At 44.0% G+C, this 26001-nt stretch overlaps 1 protein-coding gene across 4 annotated transcripts; it reads right to left on the reverse strand.

Moving 5' to 3' along the window:
- Window positions 1-1515: 1515 nt before the first annotated feature.
- Window positions 1516-24514, reverse strand: P4HA2 (prolyl 4-hydroxylase subunit alpha 2). 4 transcript variants are annotated; one of them, XM_052689649.1, is made up of 17 exons: window positions 24414-24514; window positions 23675-23770; window positions 19251-19350; window positions 17564-17660; window positions 15886-16037; window positions 15027-15164; window positions 13652-13891; window positions 11864-12060; window positions 10969-11145; window positions 8130-8200; window positions 7788-7887; window positions 7161-7214; window positions 4804-4863; window positions 4670-4735; window positions 3303-3371; window positions 2849-2945; window positions 1516-2041 (listed from the first exon to the last, which is right to left on the reverse strand). In XM_052689649.1, exons 3-17 carry the CDS (start codon window positions 19330-19332, stop codon window positions 1971-1973), a joined length of 1671 nt encoding a protein of 556 aa, XP_052545609.1. In that variant the 5' UTR covers window positions 19333-19350; window positions 23675-23770; window positions 24414-24514; the 3' UTR covers window positions 1516-1970. The 4 variants fall into 4 exon arrangements, with proteins under 4 accessions (XP_052545609.1, XP_052545605.1, XP_052545608.1 ...); XM_052689645.1 differs by lacking the exon at window positions 4804-4863; XM_052689648.1 differs by lacking the exon at window positions 4670-4735.
- Window positions 24515-26001: the final 1487 nt, after the last annotated feature.

Genomic DNA, 26001 nt, shown 5'->3' on the forward strand with positions numbered 1-26001 from the left:
GCCAAATACTCAGACCCTACAAAATAAAGCAGAGTCAGCAGTGAAACATTACATAAATTCCATCTCTGAGTTCCAGCATAAGAATTCTAAGTCTAAAGACTACTATTTGAGCTCCATTTTAGGCTTACCATCATAATTCTGTTCAGCCTGATACAAGACAGAATAGGGAATATAATCTGACAAACTGCACAAACACGCCTGGGAGGTTATGGAATGCCCCCAAGTCACATGTGCTCTTCTCCCTGAAATAAGCATTATGCTTCAGCTCATAATAGCAGTAAGCATAACTTGAGTACAGCACAATAAGCAGTTTTAGTGTTCAAGCAGTTCTGCATCCCCACTTACTGCATCCACTTCAGGAATGGCCTCACTCAAATTGGAGGACAAAAAAGAAGCTTTTCCTTAGAGAAAACAAGCAAAAAAAAATCAGTGTTAAAGGTTCAGTGTGATATAACTCTGCTAGCAACAGCATTCCCAAGCCAACACCACAATTTGAGGAGGATGTACAGGTTTTGGGCTGGAGGCCTGATGTGAACTTCAGCTGTCAACATGGTATGTTGACAGAAAGCCTAAGTAGATTCTTTTTCCTCCCCACAGAATCAAAGTGGTCCAACTAGAAATTGGGGGTTTGGCTCTCCGTCAGTTCTTCACATCTGCAAGGCAGTCATGTTGAATGCCTTGTAATAAAGCAAAGCTCCTTGTTCCCCACGTTTATGCTGCGCTGAGACATTTTACTAGGAAAAAGCAGAGGTCAGAAATGAAATATTCTGAGCAGCCTGCCAACAACCACAGCATTCATGGCAGGCAAAGGAGTGCTGTGAAATTAGGCAGCAACTACTAAGCTCTGCCCTGCAGAAACAATTGCTCGGCTTCACTGAGCCTGGAGCAGGTAAAGGGGGATGGTCTAGGAGATTGGCAGTGCCTGAGAGCTGCTTTAAGTGTTACCTTCTAGCTCACTCCATACTTTTTCCACTCTATATTGTGGAGAGGAACCCAGTGTTCATTATGTTTGACTTTAGGACTGACTGAAGGTCTCAGTGTGATTGAAGCATCTTCTAATTACAAGCCTGTCTCATATGTTGGGATCTTAACAACTGCCAGATCAAGTGCTCCCATAGGGAAAAACAGTCAGCATTACATCAGTGACAGTTACTCTTACAATCAAAGATGGTCACAACTGCTTGGAAAGGGCATCAGGTTTTCCTGAAAGCCCCTCACAAGTAGCACTGGGCAGGGCTTCTGATGAGTGTGATACAGTGAGTGTGATACTGAGATCACTTTGCACACTAGCCATTAGTGTGCAGCCTGCCTGCTCTCACAGTTTCAAAACAAATTAATCTTTCCAACTTCAGTAGAAGATGCAAGAATTGTGTCATGCTCCAACCTTTAGCATCATCCAAAGCCATGTTGTTTTTCTAAAAGAAAGGGTAACAAAGAAACAGACCCTCAGAAAAGGAGGAAATAGAGGCCCCCTGTTCCCTAAACCCAGTACTGATATCCATCATGGACACAAAAATTTTTGAAAGAACATTTATTTCAAAACTCCTGATCCATAGAAATACAATAAAATTAACACGTACACAAAACTTAAAAACTTTGGTTTGAAGAAATATTTAACATCTAAAACTTCTGAGGTACAAAAGGCATAAGACCAGGCACCCGAGCATTCTGGATCACCCACAACATCATTTGCATCATTACTAAAGAGAACACTGAGGGTGGAAGACCACTAAAATGATGAACACGGCAGGGGAAAAGGAAGGTGGAGACAAATGACAGCAACTAAGACAAGAGATGTGTACAAAGCCATTTACTTTCACTCACAGGTGTTACATTTGTCTTTATGTGACAAGTGCCAGGACTCTTGGGGGGGGGGGAAAAACAAAGATGGATCATTTCTTAGAAATGAACTGGAAGAACAAACAGTAGAAAAAGAGACAAAGAAACAAAGGTCTGCAGCAGGCTGGATATCAGTCAACCTCTGTTCTCCCACAAGGTCGTAAGAATTCATTTCCTCTTTCATGAAACCATTTGTTTGAAACTGTGGAACAAAGACATGGAATTAGTTACCACCATGCACCCAGTCTCTGTGTAGCACTGCAACCCAGACTCTTCTTTCCATTGAGGTCTTATACTTCTCCACCCACCCAACAGGAAACAAAGATTCACAGGGCCAGGAAGATGATTTCCAGTCGCACAGTTGGCCAACAGTAACAAGGCAGTGTATTTTGGATCTGGTGTTATTACAGGTCGTTGTGCTCTGGCACTCAGAACACCACAGAGGCGATGGGAGGTGGGTTCAGAAATGGATGACAGGAGACATAAGCTACTTCCAGCAGATAACACAACTTCCCAGTGGCCAGGCAGCCGAAGCAGGGAGTACAGACTATGGGCATCCAAGGCAAGAGGGAGCATTTGTCTCCGATGAGCCATGCCATCAGGTTTGCCTGCCTCCAGAAAGCACAGATCCATCTGATCAGATAACACCATCAGGAAAGATGTTTTTGGGAAAACTGAAGGGGGATGGTGGTACAGGAAAAAAAACCTGAGGACATGCAGGTGATCTTTTAAGTTCCCTTCCAACCCAAATCGTTTTACAGCTGTCCTATACCACACAAGGCCATTCTTACATGCTTTGCAACATTACTGCCACAAAAGCTCTCTCCAGAGACAGCTGAGCAGTGTAGCTGCTTCATGCTACATACTGAGATGCCAGCTTTCATTATTGCCAAATGACTCCAGCATTTAAAATGGCAATACTCGGGTTATTAAATGCTGCTATAATGGTTCAGTATACCACCATCTTTGTATACACCAAAGGTTTTGTTCCTAGAGGAGTTTTACTTACCCCATTTACACCCTACTAGCACTGGACAAGCTGCATGCCTTGTTCTATAATCACCCTCACCACTTCTGAATAGGTTGTACCAAAACACTGCTGTTCCCTGCAGAAAAGATACCAGATGTGGATTAGCCAGAACCCAGCCAACATGTTGAAGTCATTGACACGAGGAAGAGGGATAATGCCCAGGAACCCAATTGCAAGCTCTTATGAAACACTTCAGCATAGGTCACAAACAGCAGCACATGGAAAAGATAACTTGCTCTCAACTCTAATTCAGCCATGTTCAGAGATTGAAAACAAGATTTAATAACAGCTCTACATTGAAACCATTCCCACTATAACCTCTGAGCATCAAGCAAGCTGCACGGGCACATTAACTGACTTAGATACAAGACTAATGAGAAAAGACCGTAGATGGAGAGGGGAGATGAGAAGCAGCCATACAGAGTGACTTTACCTTCTTGGGCCATATGGCTGCCCCAAAATCTGGGAAAACTGTAGCTCCTCCAGCTTCCACATCACTCATCTAATAAAACAAAGTGAGAAAACAAAGTCAAACCAATCATTTACAGCACCTTTTGTACAAATGGCTCCCCAAGTTCAAGCGCCCCTTGTCCTAACACAACTCGCACCTCTGTGACTTGCAGTAACAAAGGAGAGATGGATTTCAACCAGCATGAATTGCTAAGCTGCTTATTGAAGGCTGTTACTTCAGCTGAAGGCTTTTATTCATATGTAAGCTTGATGAAGAGCTGATCTACAAGTACATATTACACAAATTAGCCATAAAAAAAAACCTGAACCTGCAGCATTAATAAGGCAGTACTCCAAAACAAGGGAGGAGACTTCAGAGTAAGTTAGCTTCAGAATTTCATTCTGGTTTATGATTCAATTAGAAAAATAAGTGCCTGTTAAACCACATTTCCTCAAACTGAAACCTTGTCCTTGGAACTCATTTTCATAATTTAGTTTAGCATCCTGGTCAACCACTTCAAAAAAAAAACAAACAATGCAAGTGGAAGACCTCAGTTTTCTGCACAATTTCTTTGCTGTTCCCCAGTAGTTCTATTCTACTTCAAGTGCCTTAATAATACATACACCAACGAGGCTCTAAAGAAATGCTTACATCTTTATGCTCTGCTGTTCTACACTGGAATGAACTACTGAATTTGTTAGCAAAGATGGATTCACTTTAAGCCCTACAGATGTGACTCAAAACCCAAAGTCCCCAGAAACACTTTCTAAGAAACTAAGTAATATTTTCACTGATCTCAGTAGTTTTTTGATCAGGAACTAAAGGAGAGAAACAAATTAGTCACATCCATTTCCCACAAAGTGCAAACAATCAAAAACAATCCCCACATTCTTCACTGCAACTAGGATTTCTGTTATGTTATTACCACTCTGGTGTCTTCCTGCTTGGTACCTACAATAAAAGGGCACAAGATGCCATAGGAGCACAGTGCTTTGCCCCTTCCAGCTAGAAAGCTTGTGCATGCAACTCTGCAAGTTAACACCTACACCTTAACAACAAACTCTTTAGTAGAGACATCAGAACATGTTTGATATGTTCTGAATGGGACACACAAAAGGTGAAATGCCTTTGACCTTGTACAGCCAGCAGAGAATAAGATGCATGTTATTCACTGTAAGAATCAAGGTTTGTGCAGGAATCCCAATTCTGTTCACACAGGACAGCACCTGATGCTGCAGGAGTTGAAGACACTCCTTCCCAACACCCACAAACCTCTACAAACAACTGCGCCCGCTGCAAACAAAGCATCACTGAGTTACACCCAATTCACAAAGGAGCATCATACTTACATAGTTTAAAAAAGTGGCCACACGATTTCCAGTCCCTAACCGCTTGAAAGCATCTGGCTCATCTTTCTATAAAATTAAATGAGAATAACTGCAAACTTCAAGCTCACAGACAGCAGACAAACAAAGGTACTTACATAGTTAAGAAACGTCGCTAGCCTATTTCCTTCCGATTTGAGAGTGCTGTCAAAGGGTCGCTGTAACAGACAACAACTTTAACCTCTCATTCTGAAAGGGCTCACACTAGAGTTACATATGCAGCTCTGCACGAAGAGCCTCAGGCTCAAAGAGCTGGAATTAAGAGGGGATTCACAGGGCAGCACTAAAGCCAGCACAAATTGCAGCCACAGTGCATAGATGCATGCACGTTGCACTCCGGTGCTAGAAGGAGAAGTAGCACGCAAGTAATTCTCAGGGCATTAGAGTAGAAGCAATGCTTTCAGGTGGTATTTAAGTAACCAACAAGTTGTTATTGTGGTGGACACTGGTCTAAAGTCAACAACTGAGGTTATGAAAAATTCAGCTTGAACAGCATTTAGATAAGACGCTAGATTCTCAATGTGTGATGATGTCAGAGAAACATCATAAGAAAATCCATTTACTTCTAACAGCAACAAATTAGAATAACAGTAATTCATCTCAAGTGGTTGTCTATCTAGAGTTGAGGACTATATCAAGAAGACCAAGTGCTGTGAGTTTCATTTGTTGAAGTACGAGATCATACAAACACCAGTTTATAAGCAGAAAACACCCAGAAGTCCAGGGCAGCTGAAGAGCACAGAGGAAAAATGCAGTTAGAAGTTTGTATGTATTGCTTATTGTTGACAAGATTCAGCCAAGTAATGTTAAGATGAATTCTTCAATACAAAAATAATCTTCAACACTCAAAAAAAATGCAGAAACCAGCATTAGGAAAAGACAAGCAGCAAGAAAAACTCTGAACTACACCATCTCAATCTACTTGGTTATTTCAACAAGATATCTTTCCTGAAATGGGTTCACACTAAGAACTACATGCCTGCATCAGTACATGCAAATTCAATCTAATAGCCAACATTGAAGCTCAGATAAGGAGTTCCCCTGTTTCCAAGACCTCTAAGGCCAAACTCAGGTCCAGCCATGCATTTCTGAGCTTCAATATGTAAGATTCTTCTTGTAACTTTCGAGTACCCAACACGATCTGGAAGTTGAAATACTTAAGTATTAAAGCTTCCCCATCTGAGAGCTCTAAGGGAACAAAAAGCTGTGAGGCTGATCAGACTGTGAGAGAGCAATGTCTCTGGATTCCAGTACTGGAATCTGTGACGCACAGAGCCTGGCAGACCAGCCCAAGCCCACGGCAAACTCCCCGATCGCCCTGCTTTAACTGATGACTGCAGCCAAGGCTATGTTCCAAATGGAGCTCTGTCCCAGCTGCCTAATCCAAAAGTAAAGACCATAACGACCAAATTGATATCTGAGGTCCTTGAGTTCAAAGGCTTTGAAGAAAATTTAAGAGCATTGACTTCACTCTGGAAACAAAGCAGTCTTGAAGTTGACAGAGAAATTCTCTCAACAGGCCAAAGCCAATGAGTAGGAGCTTCCACAGTGCTGGGGATTATTTATGAACAGCGTTCAGTAGGGCCCCTTCAGTGCTGTTCTCAATTATTGGGTTACCCTCTGGCTGCAGCAATCCATTCTTTCTATCAGGTAAAAGCACTGGAATAGTTTGAATTAAGATGGATTCGATTGGAGATGATTCTACCTGAAACCAAGACGGATTTTGTATTTGTAACAACTAGTCATCACAGCTCTTCAGCTGTGTTGTCATCACAGCTATTCATGTACCAAGGCAACTGCAAAGAAGAGTTTGTCTTCTCCCCTCTCACTGCTAACCTGAGCTCACTCTTGCCAGGTAGAGCCCTCTAGTGCCTGGTATACACCCAACAAGTGCCAGTGATAAGTTTCCCTGCTGTCACCACAGCACTGGCATCCTGGACAGGGGCGACAAAACTCTGCTGACCCCCTATAGCTGCAATCACAAATGTTTTAAAGGCTTTTATCAGAAGGGTTCCAACTCAAAGACTTCCGTACATGCTGCTTTTTTGGAGGGACATGTCCTGCTCAGCCAAAGTACTTTAAAATACCTAAAAGAGGACTGACAACCTTGCTAAATTTATAAACCCAATGGAACAACTCTATCTCCATCCAGGGCTGAGTTCCCTAGCAGGGTAACAGAAGGAGTACATATAAGAACAGTAGGACTATCTCTCAATATCTCTACATCGTGCAAGGAACCAAAGGGACAAAAGCAGGCAGTCAGATTTGTTCATTGGTCTCTTCCAGCACCAGAGAAAGGAGAGAGAGTTTTCCAGAGGTCATAATCCATTCCATGCAACTGGGCTAAATGGTTTTTTATTAGAAAAGACATTTTAATAAGGGTTTCAACAGTTCCCAAAATGATCTGTTCCCACCCTCACCTCGTACCCAAGGAGTAATTGAAAAGTAATCTTACCCTAGAAAAATCAAAGTGTGGCTCATACTGCCCTCCCATTCCATAATTAGCAACCTACAGAAGAACAAAGCAAGATATTTGTACACAGTGAACTGCACGACTGCTGCATAAGATAACTCTCAAAGATCCAAAACACCCTTTGAGAAATGGTGCTCCGTGGCAAGATTGCTATCTGCTTAACAGATATCCACTCAACTCCTTTTTCTTCAGTTTGCCAGTAATGAGGTGTGCAGACAAGCATTGAGAGTTCCCTCCCTTTCAGCTTAAGGGCTCCACTGAGAATTTCTCAGTACTGATGTTTCTTAACAGCAGCACTCTTTGCTTATCACCACAACAACCTGATAAACATGAACACGCAGCAACAGTTGCTGTCACACTTACTCCCTCCTCCTCCAAAGAGGCAGAATCTGAGCATGGGTGTTTCTTTAGTACACGTCTGATCTAGGAGACGGTGCTGCTCATGACCTTACTCACCCACTCACCAGGAACCCGTGTGTTCAGTTAACAGAATGCCTAGGAGGAGCTGGTCAGGAGCAATGCTGATATTTGTTTCTGCATTAATACCACACCACCCCACTGAAGAGCTACTCGTCGGATCTCATCCTGCTAAGGTGAAAGTGCACCAACCTGCAACAGCTCAGCTGTTTTCACTGTCAGCCCCGTGATCTGCTGCATTCGTTGGTTCACTTTAGCCACGACAGGATCATCATCTTCCTCCAACCATGAACTAGGGCAAGAGAAGGGAATAGGAAGCAGTGAAACATTGTTTTAGAATACAAAGCCCCAAACCACCAGCTTCCCAAAAGAGAAGGATTTCTTCTACCCCAAATTACACAGATGAGCCATTTACCATGCACTTGTTGTGCAAGCTTTTGCTGCATGCAAAGCATTTCTTGTTCTCCAATGGAGGTAGCACACAAGGGCTGTTAAGCACGGAAAACTTAAGGCTGAACTCTTCTCTAGGCTTACCTTTTTGATACCCTGTAGCTAGCCACTGTAAGGACACCGGTTTTGGGATCACGAACTGTGGCTCGTGCCAGCTGTGCCAAAAAATCCCAAACAGGAAGAAACATCAACTACAGATCAAAAAACAGACTTCAATCCTAACAAAACCAGCAGCTGCTTCATCAAATTTCAGTGTACCACAGCATGAAAGTTAAACTCCGACCTAGAGTTTGTCCCAGACTCAAGCTAGAACAGTACACAAAAATGCAAATGCAATCCATCACCTGCAGCTGATTCTAAAGAAAGCAATTGACTGCAAAAGCCATGATATCCATTAAATGCACAAGTAGTGCTAACTGAGGTACCTTATAAAAAAGACTCCTTAAACAGCTGGAGTCCGTATTAACAAGATGGAACAACAACAAAGTCAACATATGAAGCTTATGTTCTTGGCAGAAAGAATTGTTGGATGCTGCATACATTTAATCAGCCCTCTCTTCATGTGGACTGGAAAAAGCTCACTCTTAGATTTAAATACAGATGAAAACATTTGCAAAATGAATTACAAATTACAGGGCAGACAAATCCACTTGTCCTGAGGACAAGACTCAATATTACTTAGATTTTCCCAGTTGGAATAGGCCTGCAACATCTGCTCTCAGTGACAGATACTTTTACAGCAGCTTACCTATGCATTTCACACAGCAAATAACGCATCACTGTTAGGCCACATCACACAGTTAGTATATAGGAGGAGCCTGGAACCTTGCAGAACTGAGCAGATCCACTGTGGCAGCAAAGCAACAGCCTGCTGCTTGCTTAACAGGCAACTTGGGTCTCGTACTCGCAACTGAGAACAAGAACTGGGACACTCATTTGTCTGACTGCAAAGTCAAACCACATTTAAATTTAACTCCTGAAAACCACAAACACTTAAAATCGTGCCTTCTTCCTTCCTCTTAATTACAGGCCCCAGAAAGCCCTTTTATTTGCGTTTTCTTCCCAGTAGGCAGCTATTTCCTTCATTTCTCCTCAAATAAGCCTCCAGCCAGTTTTACAACCCTCGTCTCGTCCCTGTGCGAGAGCTCTTGGCACATCTGCTCATCTAATTCTGACTCAGTTATTCTGCTCCAGATTTCTCCTGTGAAAATCACAGCAGAATAAGCAGGCTGACAATGTTGTTCTTCCCTGTGCAACGAAGCACAGCTTCAGGGATGCAATTTAGCTTTCTAAACTTTCTATTACGCTGCTACTTGAGCTTGCACATGCCTGCTTGATTTCTGCCCTTTGCATTTAGATCTAGTGGCATATCTTGGCCTTTTCAGGCTCTCACACCAACAAAGTTAAGAGTTTTGGAGACCTTTTCCAGCACTGAACAGCTGACACAGTCAGCTCTGATGTATTGCCTGTCGAGTTGGAACTACTTTTTGGAACTGGAGTAAAAGCAATTGCATTTTGCAAAATAATAACGAAAACCAACTTGAGTATCACATACAGATGTTGTTTCTCTACAAAACAAGAAATACTGGCAAGCATAAGCTGCAGATAATATTCAGTGTTCAGACCCTGAAGAAAAAGCTCCTTGCAAATACAAGGAAATATTCATCCTTCCGAGCCCAAAACTAACACAGAGCTTCAGTTTGTCTCAAAGCTTCCATGACTACTAACTGAAGTTTCCTGACTGAAATTAAGCTACATTAACACTATCTCATCACAAGATTTGCATTTTCCAGTATTTCAGTAGTACTTCAGAACTCAAAGCTATTCTTCCTACAGTACAGTCAGACAGATTTGAGTAATAAGTTAAAAGAAACTATTTTCTTGTAATTAAAGAAGCCCGAATCTTATGACAGTATTTACCTCCTGTTGTACTGATCCTCATCCTACAGCTGCATAGGTAACATGAAGAATTCCTTTCACATTATTGACATAAGCAAAATTTAGCGAGTCTTAATATTTTCCATCATTAAAGCTTTGAACAAAAGCTGTAAAACTGGAAAAAAAATCTAATAGCTGCCCTATTTAGAAGGTGCTTGATTTCATAAAGTAGATTTAATGATTCAATCTTTCAGTGTTTCTATTTTATCTGAGGCTCAAAGTTTTACAGTATGACATAATAGGAAAAGTCTGTTTGTAGAGCTGAGAATCCTCTTTGAGAGGAAAGTGTAGTGCCAGCACTCCCACAGCTAGCCAGTACTCACAAGCCCGGAATAACAAATAACTCTGGGTGTTTGAGGAACTGGTGCTTCTTCAGACCACGTAAACATCAGTAGGTACTAATGTTTACAGTTAGAAATGCACAAAGGCAATCCTTGAGTGGAATCTTATCACCACAGTTGTCAGCAGGAGCTACAGAAGTGCTGGAAGGAACCAATCCTATACAATTCTACTTTCCTGTGAGACCTGGCAAGCACAGAAGGTGGAGCATTTATTGCTGATCTCACATTGCCAGAAAGGAAACAGACTGGTAACCTCACCTCTAGGGAAGTCAGATAGAATCACTAACTTTGTGGGGTTATTTTTGTGTGCACTCACATCACGGGTTAAAGGTACTGCAATTCAGTTCAGCCTCATTTCAAGAGGATGACTGAAGCTATGTTAGGCCAGGCAGGCAGTCACCTACCTTTCCAGCTCCAGCCCTTATATACTAAGGAATTTTGCACATTTAAACACAACATTGCACAAACCCCTTCATGAGCCTGGGATTTAGGGTCCTACATCACCAGACAGTTTTGAAACTGCTCCCCTTAGCTTCACAGTGTATTATCCATACTACGAAAGCATTCTCTCAAATCCTTTGCCCAGCCTTTGCTTGTAGATCAAAGCAAGCAATTAGCAGTCCATGAGATGAAGGGAAACTCACCCTTGGTTTCGCCAGTTGTTTAATTTTCTCAATTTCCTCATCAGACATGACATCGTAATAGCGTACAATATGAGGGCTATCCCATTCATCTTCTTCTTTAAAGGGAGCTATGAGCAGATGGGGGTTTCTGTTTCCATTGTGGTACCTACAGAACAGCCTTTTCTGCCTCCGAGGCGTCTGAAACAAGGCACCAAGTAAAATGCATTGTTTGCTCAACCATTATTCATAAGCTTAGAAACAGGAAAAGAGCTTGTCTTATTTCATAAGCACTAGCAAGAGCAGTCAGCACACAGCTAGTGTCAGAGGTAAGCAGCAGCAATGCTGATATTTACTGTGAATGAAAACACGCTGCTCCAGATGCTACTAAGAAGATCTGGAAAAACTAATCTCTCAGTTAAATCCTAATAGGCTACAAATTCAGATTCAATAAATAAAGTTTGGCTGTAAGAAATGCCTGGCTCTTATAATTTCAGCTGCGCAGAGAAACAAATGGATTTCTTCCTGCACTAAAAATATTTGAAGTGCCAAAGACTGGCAGGTCAGTACAGTCACCCCCAGAAGCATCCATCAAGATGCACAAAATGTGATGCCATAACAGTGGCAAAATGTAACTAGTTGACAATGGAAAAAGCCTCCTATTGTACCAAAACAGCCAGCACCTGAAATGATTGGACAGACAGACTGTCAGGAGACTCAATTCTCAACAACCTTTAAAGAAGAACAAGCTGAGAGCTGTTCTGTACAGAATTAACGGGTTAAGACAGAGGCTGAGGCATAAATGCATGTCTCAGACTGTACAATTACTCAGTTTTTCTTGCACAGCTTTACACATGAGCCAACTTGACCATCCTTATGCAAAGGCAGCGCAGTTAGAAAAGCTCTGCCTTTCTCTTACCATTTTCACCCCTTCACCTCTGCAGAGAGCCTCATAGATATCACGCTCTGGCAGGTAGTCAAGAGGTCTCTCATAGGCACCACTCTGCACCACGGGTTCTGTTGTGGCCACTGTCTTGTTTGAGGACTTCTCTCTCTCCTTCTCCAGCAGCTTCTCAAAGTACCGCAGATTGCTGCCTGCTCTCTCATGAGTGCTGTCTTCATTGGGACAAAACAGACAGAACCAGTGACTCATACAGTCTCATGAATTGTTAATGCAAGGAAGAGTTTGCATCAAGATTCAGCAATAATTCTCTCCTTCCTAGAGCACCATCAAGCAACCAAGTGCTCTGGCTCCTGTTTGTCTCTGCAGAGAGAAGCTGGCGTCCTTCTGCAGTAATTTCGGAAAGGATCCATCACAAAACATCCAATCTGAGTGGAAGGAGGTTTTGGTGATCCCAATTCTCCTGCACTTCAAATACTGTCTGCCTAGTTCCACCCAGGGGAAACAGACCACAAGAGATCAAGCTAGGCTACTTGCAGCACCCTTCACCATGCCTCTCATCTGCAGTGCACAAGCAGGCTTCAGCCCAGTACCTCAGTGGAACCCCAGCCACAAACTTCAGTCTCAAACACTTCCTGTAAAGTCTGGAAGCTCAGAAGTTAAGCACTGCCATTTACCAGCTTACCTACAGCATCCATTCTTTCATGCCTATGCCAGAGGTATTCTGGAACAATTTAGACCTATCAGTGATTACTGCTGTTGCTATGAACTAGTAAATATCAATAGATGACTTTAATCACCTATCGCAGTTACACTATAGAAGGAAGTCCCAGTTCACAACTATGTGTCTCTGGACATGCACCTACAACACTTTTTTGCTTTTGACCTTCCCAAGCTCATTGTGTCTCTTATTCAGCTAACCCAGATGGCCACTGGAGTAACCACCCCTTAAAGCACAGGCTGATATTGGCTAGATAAAGGTTAGCCCAGAGTAGAGGAGGCTCCCACAAGAGACTCTCAAATCTGTTCCATTCTGATGCTTGATGCGCACTGTGCTATCAGTGCTATGCATTCCTGCAGAAGGAACTAGATTCACTACAGTCATTCTGTAAACTTCAATCTAGGAATCTCAATGTCTGCAGAAGTTATTCATCTTTCCCATTCTCCTCCCTGCTAATAAAACAGCTTCACTCACTCTCAGATGCTGCCAGCATCTAGATTAAGAATAACAGCTGATTTAAAAACCATACAAATATTTCAGTCAGAAGATGTTAATTAGAGATAATAAACTTGCTCAGCACAAGTAGAGTTGTATTTAAAGGAATGCCTATTTGCTCACTCAAAAGAAACCTAGAAACAGAGAACAGATAAAACCAGGTCTCAGGAAATTCCATCTATGGTCTGACTGCCCAGAGAAATACACTGAGATCTCAGGCAAAGAAACTACCTAACAAAGAGCATCTGCACAGAAAAACGTCAAATATTAAAAAGTCAGTAGGTTTTGACAGCAGAGGTAGAACTCTGCTGAGCCCATTGGCAGCCTTAATCCCCACTGGAATCCTTAAGCTCAGGCATTAACCATTACCAGACACATCACAGTACACCAGAAAATACAGTGGTCAGGCAGACATTTAGGTTTCAGGTACTAACAGCACGGCCTATAGGATGGCTTGCTGAAGACGTTTCATGCATAAGTAGGCTTTTCTCCATAACTTCTATTTGTTTACAGGTCATCTGGCAGGAAATCCTTCTAGTCAGCTCACCCATAAGTATGGGCTGCTCTTGTCTTACTGACAATGCTCTTACCAAGGGATATCAGGCGCCTTGTGAGCTCCATGGCTCTGTGCAAGTCCCCAAACTGGAAGACAGCATAGCTGAGATAATCCAGGATCTCCACTTTGCTGACTGTAGTATCCTCCCCCTCATCGTGCTGTTTTAAGGCTTGCTCCATCCAGAGCACTGTGTGATAGTAGTCACCATCATTGTAAGCAGTCTTGCCCATACCAAAGCAGTCACTCACTGTCAAAGACGACCTATATTTTGTTCCTAATAACAAAAAAAGATCTTTAAGCAACCTGCACAGAAGCATCCTTGCCCTCACATGTGGAGGCACATTGAGAAATATCAGTAAATACACAAATATATAATAAAAAACATCTTTTGAAGAATGCACTAACAATGATTTACATTCCATGCTAAACTGGTCACGCTCAGGAGTCAAAAATTACATTCCATCATCATTGTAGCATTCATCTATTTGGGAACCAGGAAAAGTTTAACAGATTTCTCGTAAGCTGTTCTGCCTTCTGCTGTAGACAAAGGAAGAATGGACTAAAAGCTCAGCAGACTTGACAGACACTAAGGTGACACTGTTAGATTATCAGAGATGTCTGGCTACACGGCACACTGCCTCGTTTGCTCTTGAGGTGTACATTTGTGCACAAGCAGCTGATTGTTATTTAGGCAAACTAGGTTCAATTGTGTACAGATTTCCGGTTGCTCCAGATCAGGTGCACAGATATGGCTTCATTTTCAGTTCACTGTTTGTGACCTACATTTAACTAAAGCTATTTTGTGAACTCAACTACCAACACCAACAAAGTCCAGGCAATTTGTAAGCAGTGCTACTGAAACAGCACACTTGCTAGCACATCTCTTACAAATACCCACAGGGACTCCTGAGAGAACAGTGGCACATCACAATATGTTTATCTACTCTCAAAAATAACTTTGTGGCAAATATCATTAGTCTTTATTCCATAGATAAAGAACAAGAGGGCAAGAAGAGAACCACGCTTTGCAAAAAGCCACGAGAGCAGTGAATTAGGGAGCATCGCCTCTGCTCAGCTCTTCAGTTCCCAGGGAAACAACTGTGCCATTTGCCAACACAGCTACCAGCACAAGCAGCTTCCTAGCTTTGGTACTGAGACCACAGAAAAAGCCAGAACAGATTTCCCCTTAAATTAATAGAAATAAAAACTGCCACTTGTCAGTGTGGATCCCTGGCTTGGATAGAAAAAACCTCATTCTCAGAACATTACAGCAAATGCAACCTCTACTGCTTGAGCCACACGATTTCAGAACCACAGGCCTTTATTTCCACCCAAAACAGACTTTTGGAGAGTTTGAGGGTGTTACTGTTTGCATCTCTTTATAGCAGATGAGACCATTGTGCACTTGCCTGGCAAGTTCCCTCGAGAAAGAGTTTCAGGGTCCAGTTTGTACGTGTCCTGCAGGCGCATCAGAGCCTTGGCAGCCCCCGTCTCATCTTCTTCAGTTGGAAAAAACTGACGCTGAATTGTGAGATTTGTGATGAAGCCTTCATAGCAAAAGGAGAACAAAAGGAAAAGCTGTTACTTCGACGGTTTGAATAAGTGCAGCACCAGATTAACACAGAACACATCTGCTTTGTTTCTGAATTCCAGGATTCAAATTAACTAGATTTGAAACCTCTCATTAGGCTCTCCATTTATACAGGCATTGCTTTCTGTCCAATTATGAGAAACAGAGTTAACAGGCAAATGACAAGAGAAATAACCATCAATACATTCACTTGCACCACATAATTACTGGCATACATTGACAGAAAGTCCTTTGCCAATTCAGTACAGATCTCATTTTGATTCTTATTTACTGACCAACATGGCTAAAGTGACTGCTTACAGATTGGGAAGTGATGCAGCAGATTGGGAAGTAAGATGAGTAAGCTGTTACACAGAGGAATATAGAATTCAAGACAAGATATAAAACAGCTGATAACTGCTGGCCACTTCAGGACATCCTATTCTCCTTTGCTGCAAACTACACAAGCAAACCAAATGTAATGTGCCTATGACAAGTAACAGCTTTGAGTCTTGACTCAGCAGCAAGTTTCCCCTCTTGGGTACCCAGTAAGCAAGAGCCCAGTCATTAGTTTAAGTTCCAAACCAAATTAGCAACGGTATTTAAGCCACAGCTGAGCCTGCAGCTTCCAGAACAAAAGGGGAAGCAATGCTGCTGTAGGGGGACCTCCCACCAACACCTTCCCTGCAGCTCCTCACCATTTGTTGTATCCTGAAGAACCAGGTTTTCTAATTCCAGCCAATCAGTATTTAAACGCTTCACCAGCTTGTAAGCGTTCACAGGGTGGGCCAGGTACCCCTCTGGATCCGAAGTGGATTTGCTCGTCAGCACATCCATTTTCTCAGCCCAGCTGGAAAGAGAGAATGGTATTCCTCAGCCTGAGAACAATTTCTGAATGCATATCTTCCTTCTGAAGTCATCCTAATTACATAGCTGGAACCGACTGGCTGCTTTTGCTACCGTAACCAGATGTAAGGCTTTTAACTTCACCAGATGAAGTGAGGTTCATTGACATATATGTTTTTAATCACATTATGCTCTTTTCAAAGAGATTTATTTCCCTGCCTATTAATTTAAATCTCAGTAGGCATTCATCTCCCCTGCAATGAGTCTTAGCCATCCGTTTTCAACACATTGCACTTCAGCAAATAATAAAAAGCATCACTTATCTATCTCAGAAATGTGCAAATCCCTATCATCCCTTGTGACAAGCATTTGGCCAACCTCTCTCCAGTACCCAGTATGAAAAAAGCTTTGAGGTAAGCTAATAACTGAACATTAGAAATCCCCTTTGAGTCTAACCCCAAGCCACGACTGAACCATGGCTGTAAGCAGCTCAGTACAGCCATTGGCACAAGCTGCCAGGCTGCCTTATTCTGCTTATCACGATGTTGCAACAAAGCAAGATGAGAACCCTTAGCAGAGATGGCAGATTAGTGACACCTTGAGATGTCTCACATCTCTTAACAAAATCAGCTTTCACTGCATCCAGTGTTTGTTTTGCAAAGTAGTAATAAGGTGAAGTTTTACTCTCTGTTCACAGCGGTGTTTTTGAATCAAACATCTCTATGCATAGAAAGCAATTGTGAGAAAAGCCACCATATTCAGATGATGAAATTCAGCATGTTACAAAGCATATCCCTCAGACTAGAGCTCAACTGTTGTGACAGCTGAAATATCCTCTTGATTACCAATATAGGAAAAAGTCAACTGCAAATTTAGCACATGTGAAGAGAAATCTGACATATGCAGATGATTTTTGTTGCTTTAGAAGTATTATACATAGCTTGGACTCTAAACATACTTGAACAGGAGACAGTTTTTTCTTCAGAAGGGCAACTTTTCAAGAAATAAATATTTGTGTGTACAAAAGTGACGAGGAATTTGGCTCATTTCACTGTTTCATAACCCTATCCCCACCCAACAATCCCAAAGGGAGATCAAGCTGCCAGATACCATCTGGAGTTCAGAAAGTCCTTGGAAAGCATGGCTCCAGTTACAGGCACACAGCTCCTACCAACCCAGACCTCAGACCGTTCTGGTGTCATGCCCTGTTAGGTACAACTTGCAGCTAGGTAAGTATTAACAGCCTAGCTGAGGAGAAGTGTGTTGTCAGCAAGACCTTTAACTGATTTGAGGCACCAGGACAATAGGAGCTGTGTGCTGCTTACAACAGGTAACCCAGAGCAACAGCACCTACAGGCATTTAGCTTATGCAGGCTCCTCTTCGATATCAGTGTCTTCTCCACAGGAGCACTGCTTACACTCATTATATTTATTGGGGAAGTACAGACCAGAGCAGGAAGGTGAGCTTAACTGAACACAACAGGTTAAGCACTTTGTGGCTCCTCTTCACTATGCAAACATCTCCCCTACCTTTTAATCTGAGACAGTTTGGTCTCTTCTGCTCGGATGTATTCTTTCAAAGACTGTACCAAGTCCTTCTCTGCATAAATCAGATCTGTCATTTGACCTGAAAACAGAATACAAGCAAGTAGTAATCACTCTCATGAAGAGTTCCCCAGCAGCAAAGATCTCAGATGCTGCAGCCCCTTTAAGAAAAGAAATCAAAGGTGTGCACTTGGAGCTGGTAAGCTTTCGGACTTACTACACAAACAGGTCTGACATTTAAATGCTTCAAGAGGCTATTAAAGCCTCAACTTCATTTGTTCACATAGCCTTGCCTCTTTTTTTAACCATCTCCAAATTACTTGGCTATTGTAATTATATGCCAGGCAAACAAAATAAAGGTTTGACATTAATGAAGCTACTGCTCAAAGCAACAAGTCATCCAGATGCCCCAACATCTGTTCAGCACATGGACAGAAATGAGGTCAGCTTCTACTCCACCATTTGACTCACTTAAAATTACAGCTTTTCAGTATGGTATCTGTGGATACACAACCCACCATTAAGGAGGAACTTCAGACTGATGTTTATGGACTGACACAGTCTCTCCTCATTAGCATTAGAGAGAACTGCCAGCATATTCATCTGAAGGGTTGTGACAAACTTCGCTTTTCAAAGAGCAACACTGAAAGACCCAATGGATATTCACAGCAACAGCTTTCATTTCAGCGTTCTGAAGTCTTTATTAGTGGGGCATAATTAAGCAGAAAGGCAGCAGGATGTTCTTTTCCCAGAGATAAGAAAGGTCCAGAAATGGGCAAATGGAAGGAGCAGGTGGTCCTTCACAGTAACCTTGCAGCTACGTAGGTAAGCATTCTTAACTCACAAGAACACGTGCTTCAAGCTCTACTGCTTTGCTCTGGCTGATAAATTCCATACATGAGTGCAAAACAAGCACGAGTTTGGAGCTCTACCATTCAGAAGTACTGCTTCACTGAGCTCAAAGTTGAGGACAGCCAGATCCATTCACCTCTTATCTTTACGGGGGGATTCCACACTATTCCACAGGAAGGCATTAAACCAAGTCACAGCAGAAATCAGTCTGTGCCTACTTCTAGGATCTGCTACAGAAGCCACACAGTTTAATCGCAGCTTCAAGACAAGAACTAGAATTTCATCAAATCAGTTTATTTTCAAGACCTGCAGCAACATGAATTCATTGAGATTTACTGAAGCCTTACAAAACCAGGAAGGGTTTTGGAGGAGATTTTTCCTTCCCATTTTCAAATCCAATCCCAAATCTTATATAAAAGATAAGATATGCCACATTTTGTGAAAGAATATTTCACCTATTTATCACAGAAGTTCTCTGCACGAAATCAGCACCTCAGGATGAAGCTTTGTGTTGCATTCAAAACACCAGATGCACAGCTCTCAAGAAAACATAGATATTGTCTTCTTTTACTCAAAGACCTCAGAGAAACTCGTACAGGTTAGTCATAATGTGCTGAGCTAACCAAACGTGAACAACTTCCAGTGATACAAAGCCTGCAGTGCAGAATAGCACCAAGGATGTCAAAGTGTTGCTCTCCCTGACGAAGCTGGTGTTTGATAGGGCCGCACAAGGGCAGTCCTATGGTTCATCTGTAACGTTTAACAGTTTTGGCAGTCAGGTTAGTTGCATCATAACATTGTGCACTGGTTGTTTCCATACCTATTGAAGTGAAGAACTCTGCCTCTGCATGCCAGATCAAGAAAACACTGGTAAAGAACACCAACTGCAGCCAGGGCTTCATCTTCTAGAAAGCTCAAGCCTGGAAAATAAGAGTTGTATCATCTTCCAGCAGCAATAAAGCCCCAATCAAATGGCCAGACACAGACATGCTAGGAAACAGTTATATAAAAACTGTCAAGAAACACAAATAGTGAGAAAGCCAAATAAATAACACATTTTGTAGAGTAGAAGTGGCAGCAAATGCTGGAAAACTTCAAAATGAAAATTTCCAACTTGGATCATTCAAAATACATCATCCCAATGCTATGGGCTCTGGGCACAGCCTTTATGGCTTCTGGATTTCCAAGGCTGCTGCTCAGCAAGCAGAACAGCCACCAGAAGAGCTCTCCCAGTATCCCCACATTAGAACAAAAGGAAGATGATAGAAGGAGCTGGCAGATGGATGGCACCTTCCCTTTCTCCATTTTTCAAGAATGCAGTATGATGATAGGAGTCCCAACCCTTAATCCAAGCTCCTTGGTACATGGATGCAAACAACAAGCACATAACACCACCACCACCGAGAACAGGGCATACAGCTCTGCTACGTATTACCACATTGCAAGGTATTTCTTACATTTTCCTTTTGATTGCCTTAAAAGCCTACGTGAGAAGTCAGAAATACCACAACTTTGCAAGCATGAGCAAGCAGAAAAACAGCATTTCAGACAGGGAATGCAGAAGACTTCTTAGCACGCTGTTTCTCACCCCCCTGCAAACCACGTATTCCCAAACGATTTGTTCAAGCTCGTTCAGAACTCACACATGGGTAACGTGAGAACCAAGCAGAGCTGAATGAACAGCACCACGCAGAGGTCTGCCAACACTGACAGCCACTATAAGTGATATAGCAGAAAGCACAGCGACTCGAGAGCACTTGGGAAGCACATCAGTTGGGATACATTCAGCCAGAAGCATCCATCTGCATGGGCTGTTCTTGTCTCACAGAGTGGTTTTTTGGACACACTACACAGAGTCTGGCAAAACAATTACCAGGGAGCTTTCCAGTTCAAACAACACAACTTTGCTTTCTCCCTGCACCTCCCCACCATGTTCACTCATGGCTCAGGATACCTGCCAAGAAGAACACTTACTACAGCTAGCAGCTTGTCTTTACAGCATATCTTTAACAGCTTTGCCATCCTACTCAGGTTTTCTTGAGTCAATAAACAGAAACCCTCTGTAAACACAAACCAGCTCTTGCTTGAAGAAGCAGACACCTGGCCGTAGGATTTCCAAACTGTTTGTATACATTCTTTTCACAGCTGTTATTCAGAAAACCAGCAAGAAATAATGAATTACAGGAGACTAAGAGTGATGTCATAACCACAGTTTTGGAAAGCACAAGTGCATGTGTACACACACACGTGTGCATGGCTTCCCCCCCATACTACACCCAGGCTGCCTGCTAACACAGAACAGAGCCAGAAGGGGCATTAGCACCTCCCACCCTCAAAAACCAGGACCAAGAGGCCAGTAAAGCCTGTCTGCTTTCCTTGGTTGATGGAAGAACTTAGTTGCACAGAAATGCCTGAACTCTGTAGATAAGAGAGCTGCAGGACAAGTACTGCCTGCACTCCTGGCTTTTTTCAGCAGCCTCTTCAGCATGGTATGCCTGTTGCCCAGACAGGTGAATGTAGGATTTCCTTTCATTCCAATGAGAACAGCTACACCGCTCTAAAACAGGTTTCAGAAGACTCACGCAGGTTCTGTAAGCTCAGTTTAGCCTAAGTTTAAAAACATGCAGGGGTCATGCAGGAACTGAGAGCAGGCAGCATAGGCTGTATTAAGGGCACAGATACCTTAAAGTGCTTTTGCTCCCTGGAGATGAGCACATGCACCACTGTCCAACCTATGGGGCTGCAACAAGAGGCCACTCCATGGACACATAAAGCTGAACAGCTCCACATGCAGCAACACTTTGTGTTTTGCTCCTTCCCTCCTCTTAAAAGTATCCAGCCAGCAGCACCAGAAGCCAACCAAATGGATACTGTATAAACACTTTTCAGGAGTGTAAGCCCTCAATGAATCATTGCTCCCACTGGAAAGAGCACCGTCAGGCTGCAGCGAGCACAGGCTGCAGGAAAAAGTTCTTGTAGACCAAATAAACCAGGATGGAATTTTTCTTCACAAGTTAGACTGAGTTCTTTATTAAACACACTAAAAATCCTCCAGAAGATACAAGAACATGGACCCAACCTATAGAAGTTATGTGCGCGCCTACTGGGATTACCAGCTTCTCACCCACAAATCAGGGTTACAGACTGACTCTTCTTCTGTGCCTGCCTATGCTATTAAAGAGACCTGGAAAACCACTGCTAAAATAGTGCTTCCCCACTGCATCTAAATTTAACATGTCACAGGGCAGTGTAACAAGCAAGTCACTATTTCAAAGCCACTCAAGGCCACAGACGGGCTCTCAGTGCACACACAGCTGAGGTCCCTACGCCAGGCTCTGAAGAGCAGCCCATCTTCCAACAGCAATTGGAGGTTGGGCTCTTGGATGAGCAAAACGTTCTCCAAATGCCAGTGCTTTACACCCAGCAACTGTTACCTGCAGGCACAGCACGAAGTGCTCCATCCCCCTCACTCCATGCAAGGCAAATGGCTTCAAAAGTGCTCAACAACTCGCCATTAGTCCTGAGGGGTGCACACCAGGCTAATTGTATTTAAATACAGCAGTACAAACAAAAGCCTGATAGGTTCTTTTCATGCTTAAGGCCAGAGGATGGGCTGAATTGTAAATGGATTCAGGATTATTGTAAAGAGCTTCTCTTCATACTGCTATAAGAAAAGCAGCCATAAAAACAGCCAGCTCAGAGCGGTGAGTCTCACAGCCAGCAGATCTTTGGCACACGATGGCAGCTCTACAGCTAATTAAAGTGATTAAATAGTGAGGAAATGAATTTTATCCCAGTAGAGCAAATCTTCACTGCTAGCAGACAATTGAGACATTATTCAGGGCCATAATCCATTATCCAGACGCTGTAGGTGCTCCAACATCCAACCACTCCCCTCACCTAAGAAGTACGAAATCAAGTTCTTGTCAGGGTCCCACTCAGAGGATTTGAACCTCATACCAGGATTACTGACACCAGCAGTCAGCATGCAGTTACCCTTCTAAAACAGCAGCTCCTGCTCACAGTGAGGGAGAGAAAAGACATTGCTTCCTTCCAATACATCACGTAGCTCCTCACAAGCAAGTTCTTTTCTCCCTTAAGGCTCACCTAATAATTCCTTCCCAATTCCTTCCTCCAGCATACTTTGAGTTCTCAGCTCAAAGCAGCTTATGCCTACATCACCACCTTTCTTGCCAAAGGGCTTAATGTGCATCTGAAAACAATTATAACTGCCTAACAAATAATACAACATGATCTCCTTGTACTTTTCATGACAAGCCAAAAGGAAGACAGGAAAAGCTGTTCATTTGCACGCGCTGACAAGGACACAGTATTTCTGTGCAAAACAGCACGCATCTTTTTAAAGGCTAAAATGCCTTGTGTTATCCTTACTGATATTATCCCAGAAAGCATCTGGATCAGTTTCCACTTATTTAAACTATAGCAAAAAATATTTCTCCAGCACTGAAGAAAACAAGAAAACTCACACAGCACAGCAAATCTGCCTGCATCTCACTCCGCAGTGCACGCAAGCTCATCGTGCAGCTGGAGCCAGACTCCACACTGGTGGTGAACATATGAGCATGGCAACACACTCTTCTCCCACTGCAATATGTTTTCCAGCATTAAGATCCAGACTGCATTTTGCCATGCAAAGCCCATAGTTTTGGTATACATATTCGCCTTCCATTACACACACACAAAAAAAAATCCGTTCAGAAAGATGTATTTTTTTTAAATGACACATCTGTGGGCAGCAAGGTACTCCTTTCAACTGGTAACAACCACCAAATGAAGCTCAGATGTGCAGCAGGATCTCTGCTCAGCCTGGAACACGTGCTGATCCTGACATACCCAGCATCCTTCATACAGAGAGCCATGCACCGAAATCAGGCCCAGGCAGAGGAAAGCAATCTATGTTTACAGCTCGCTTCTCTGGAAGCTTGCCAACGTGCACAGCATGGGTATTATAAACAGACTCGATTCCCGACTTCAATCCAGAACCAACTCCTCGCATCGAGCAGTAAATCGTGCTCCCCCTGCTGTTACAGCCTGAAACGCACGACCGCGTTCATGGTTGTACTTCCTGCACAGAGCTACATTGAAACGGCAATCTCAGTAAGTTACAGCACAAGCAAAATTCTTGCCCCTTAGAGTCACAGCAACAGTAATTTACAGTTCTCACGTGGCATTATGAGAAATCAGACCGGCAGTTAATGGTTTTGCTATATATCTACAACATACCTGTATTCCCAAAGGCCTCGATACCAGCAAGCTGCAGCACCCGCCTGGAGAAGATGGCTGTGTGACCTTCCAGAGCCGCTTCACCCTCACAAAGCACTAAAAGTCAACGGACAGGAGGTTTGATTACAAGCTTATCTTCAGGGAAAGCCAACCTGGGGGAGACGCAGCCTAAGAGCAGCCATCACAGAGCTATGGGACCCCTGCAGCCCTGCCACAGGTCACGGAGAAGCTCCCTGTGCCCCATACCCCAACAGCCCCCCCAAGGGAGCACCGACAGCCCGAGCGGGGATCTCAGAGCTCTTCTCCAATCTCCGTCACTCTCTGTCACATCTCCGCCGCTGCTCGGCACACAGCCGGGCCGGAGGGAAAGGATTTCTTTTCGAAAACGAATCCTAGCTGAAAGCGAAAAGAGCTGGGAGCGGAACAAGCGCGTCCCGGAACCCTCGCAGAGCCGCAGCTCCGAGCAGCAGCCGGCACGGGCAGCAACACGGAACAGCTGCCCTGCAGCTCTCACGCCCGCAGGGCACCGCCTCCGAAGCCGCCGCTACCAGGTGCCGCAGCCCGCAACGCCGCCTGCTTACAGGCAGCCGTTCTGGCTCTTTCCAGCCCCGCCGAGACGCGCCGGGTCGGCGGCAGAGGGAGCGCCGCGAGAGCCTCCCCGCATCGGCAGCCTCCGGGGCGCCGAGAAGCGCCGCGCCCGGCCGCGATGACCCCCCGCACCCCCCCGCCCGCTGCTCACCGCAGCCCCTCTCGCTGCTCCCCGGCCCGATCCCAATCCCGCTCCCAGCTGCCGGCCGCCCCGGCCCGCTCCTGGCCCCGCTGCTCTTGAGCCGCCGCCGCGCTCCGAGCCGCGCCCCCCGCTCCGCCCGCGCCGTAATGCCGCGAGTGGAAGCGCCGCGCGGGGCCGCTCAGGTCCGATCCGCTCAGCCCTACGGCGGCGGTGGGGCGGGGAGGGCCGAAGGCTGCATGGCACCCGTGGGGGCGATTCCCACCCGTGGGAGGCGGTCGCCAATTAAGAGCGTTCATTACCAATCGTCACCATGAACAGTGATCGCTGCCGAACGTCTTTACAGTTGTAACCAAAAATAACTCCTCCTAAAGAATAGCTGGAATCAGGAACTCGATCAGATCTTAAAAGACACTGCGAACAAGCAAGGTCCTGCTTTCCAGATTCAGTCCTCCACCATAACTCTGCTCACTGAGCAGAAATGCAATGAAACGTGGCTGAAGAGCCAAGATTCGGGGATTTGGGGAGATGATTCCTACCAGAATCCAGAAAGAAAGGGAGGAATTAAGGAAACAAACAGTACACGGGTATGATTTCACCGAAGCTTTTAGCAGCTACTAAAATCACAAACCGTAACAAAAAGGCCCAGCTGCCTTGTCAGCGGGGCTTCCTACAGAACTCCATACATCTCACATAGTACATGCTGCAAACTAACATTTATTTAGGCAAAGTGAATTTCCCTCCTCTGTTTACAAAGGATTGCATGGCTGTCAGTGACAGAAGCGGTCTGCAGGACTGCGACTGCACTGCAGATATGGGAGCCCATAGCAGACTGTACAAACAGTGTCAGCCTCCAAAGATAACGCTGTGATTCACAGCCAGAGCTTTTAACCCATTTCTGACCCTTTTAAACTTCTTTTTATGGTGGATTTCTGCTGTTATGTCATGAGTACGTTGATTTCTTTTCTCTAGTTTAGTGGAAAGGACTTACAGTGTATTTGTAGGGTGAGCACAAGGATTTGGCTTTCCTCTTGCAAACAACCAGCTGTGCAGTCCTTCTGACTGTATATACAACTTGATCTAGCATTAGCTGGGCACGGCTAAAGCCTGGACTCTGTAACGGTTCTACACCCCGTGTTGAGCTATTCTTGTAAAGTACCATTTTTACTTTAGCTATATTTGCTTTGAAATCCTTTTAGAGGAAAATGCTGAGCTCGCAGGGATCCCCTGGCTGGGAGCAGGACGTGCATCAGGTTAAAAACAGCTCCTTTCTGCCTGCGCTGGGGCTGAGAACTGCCTGTCTGAGTTCTGCCATCAGCCAAAGGCCTCAGAGAGCACAGGGCCACAGGTGGCTTTTAATGTCAGACTCAAGCAGCCCAGGCTGATCTCCCATCAGCACAGCCCCGCTGGCACCTGGAGAGCTGTGGCACAGAGATCTGGTTTAAGGACAAGAGAACTGCACGTCTTGCTGGGGTTTCAACTGCTTTTCCTAAGAGTGGAATCAAAACCCTTGGCTGCCAGACACACACACACAAGCATTTTTGGATGCCCCCTCATCTCTCATGTGATGAGGTTTTCAGTCTGAGGCCTTAGCAGAGGA

This window comes from Tympanuchus pallidicinctus, unplaced genomic scaffold (assembly GCF_026119805.1).
Source record: "Tympanuchus pallidicinctus isolate F22 unplaced genomic scaffold, pur_lepc_1.0 scaffold25, whole genome shotgun sequence".
Classification (NCBI taxonomy): domain Eukaryota; kingdom Metazoa; phylum Chordata; class Aves; order Galliformes; family Phasianidae; genus Tympanuchus; species Tympanuchus pallidicinctus.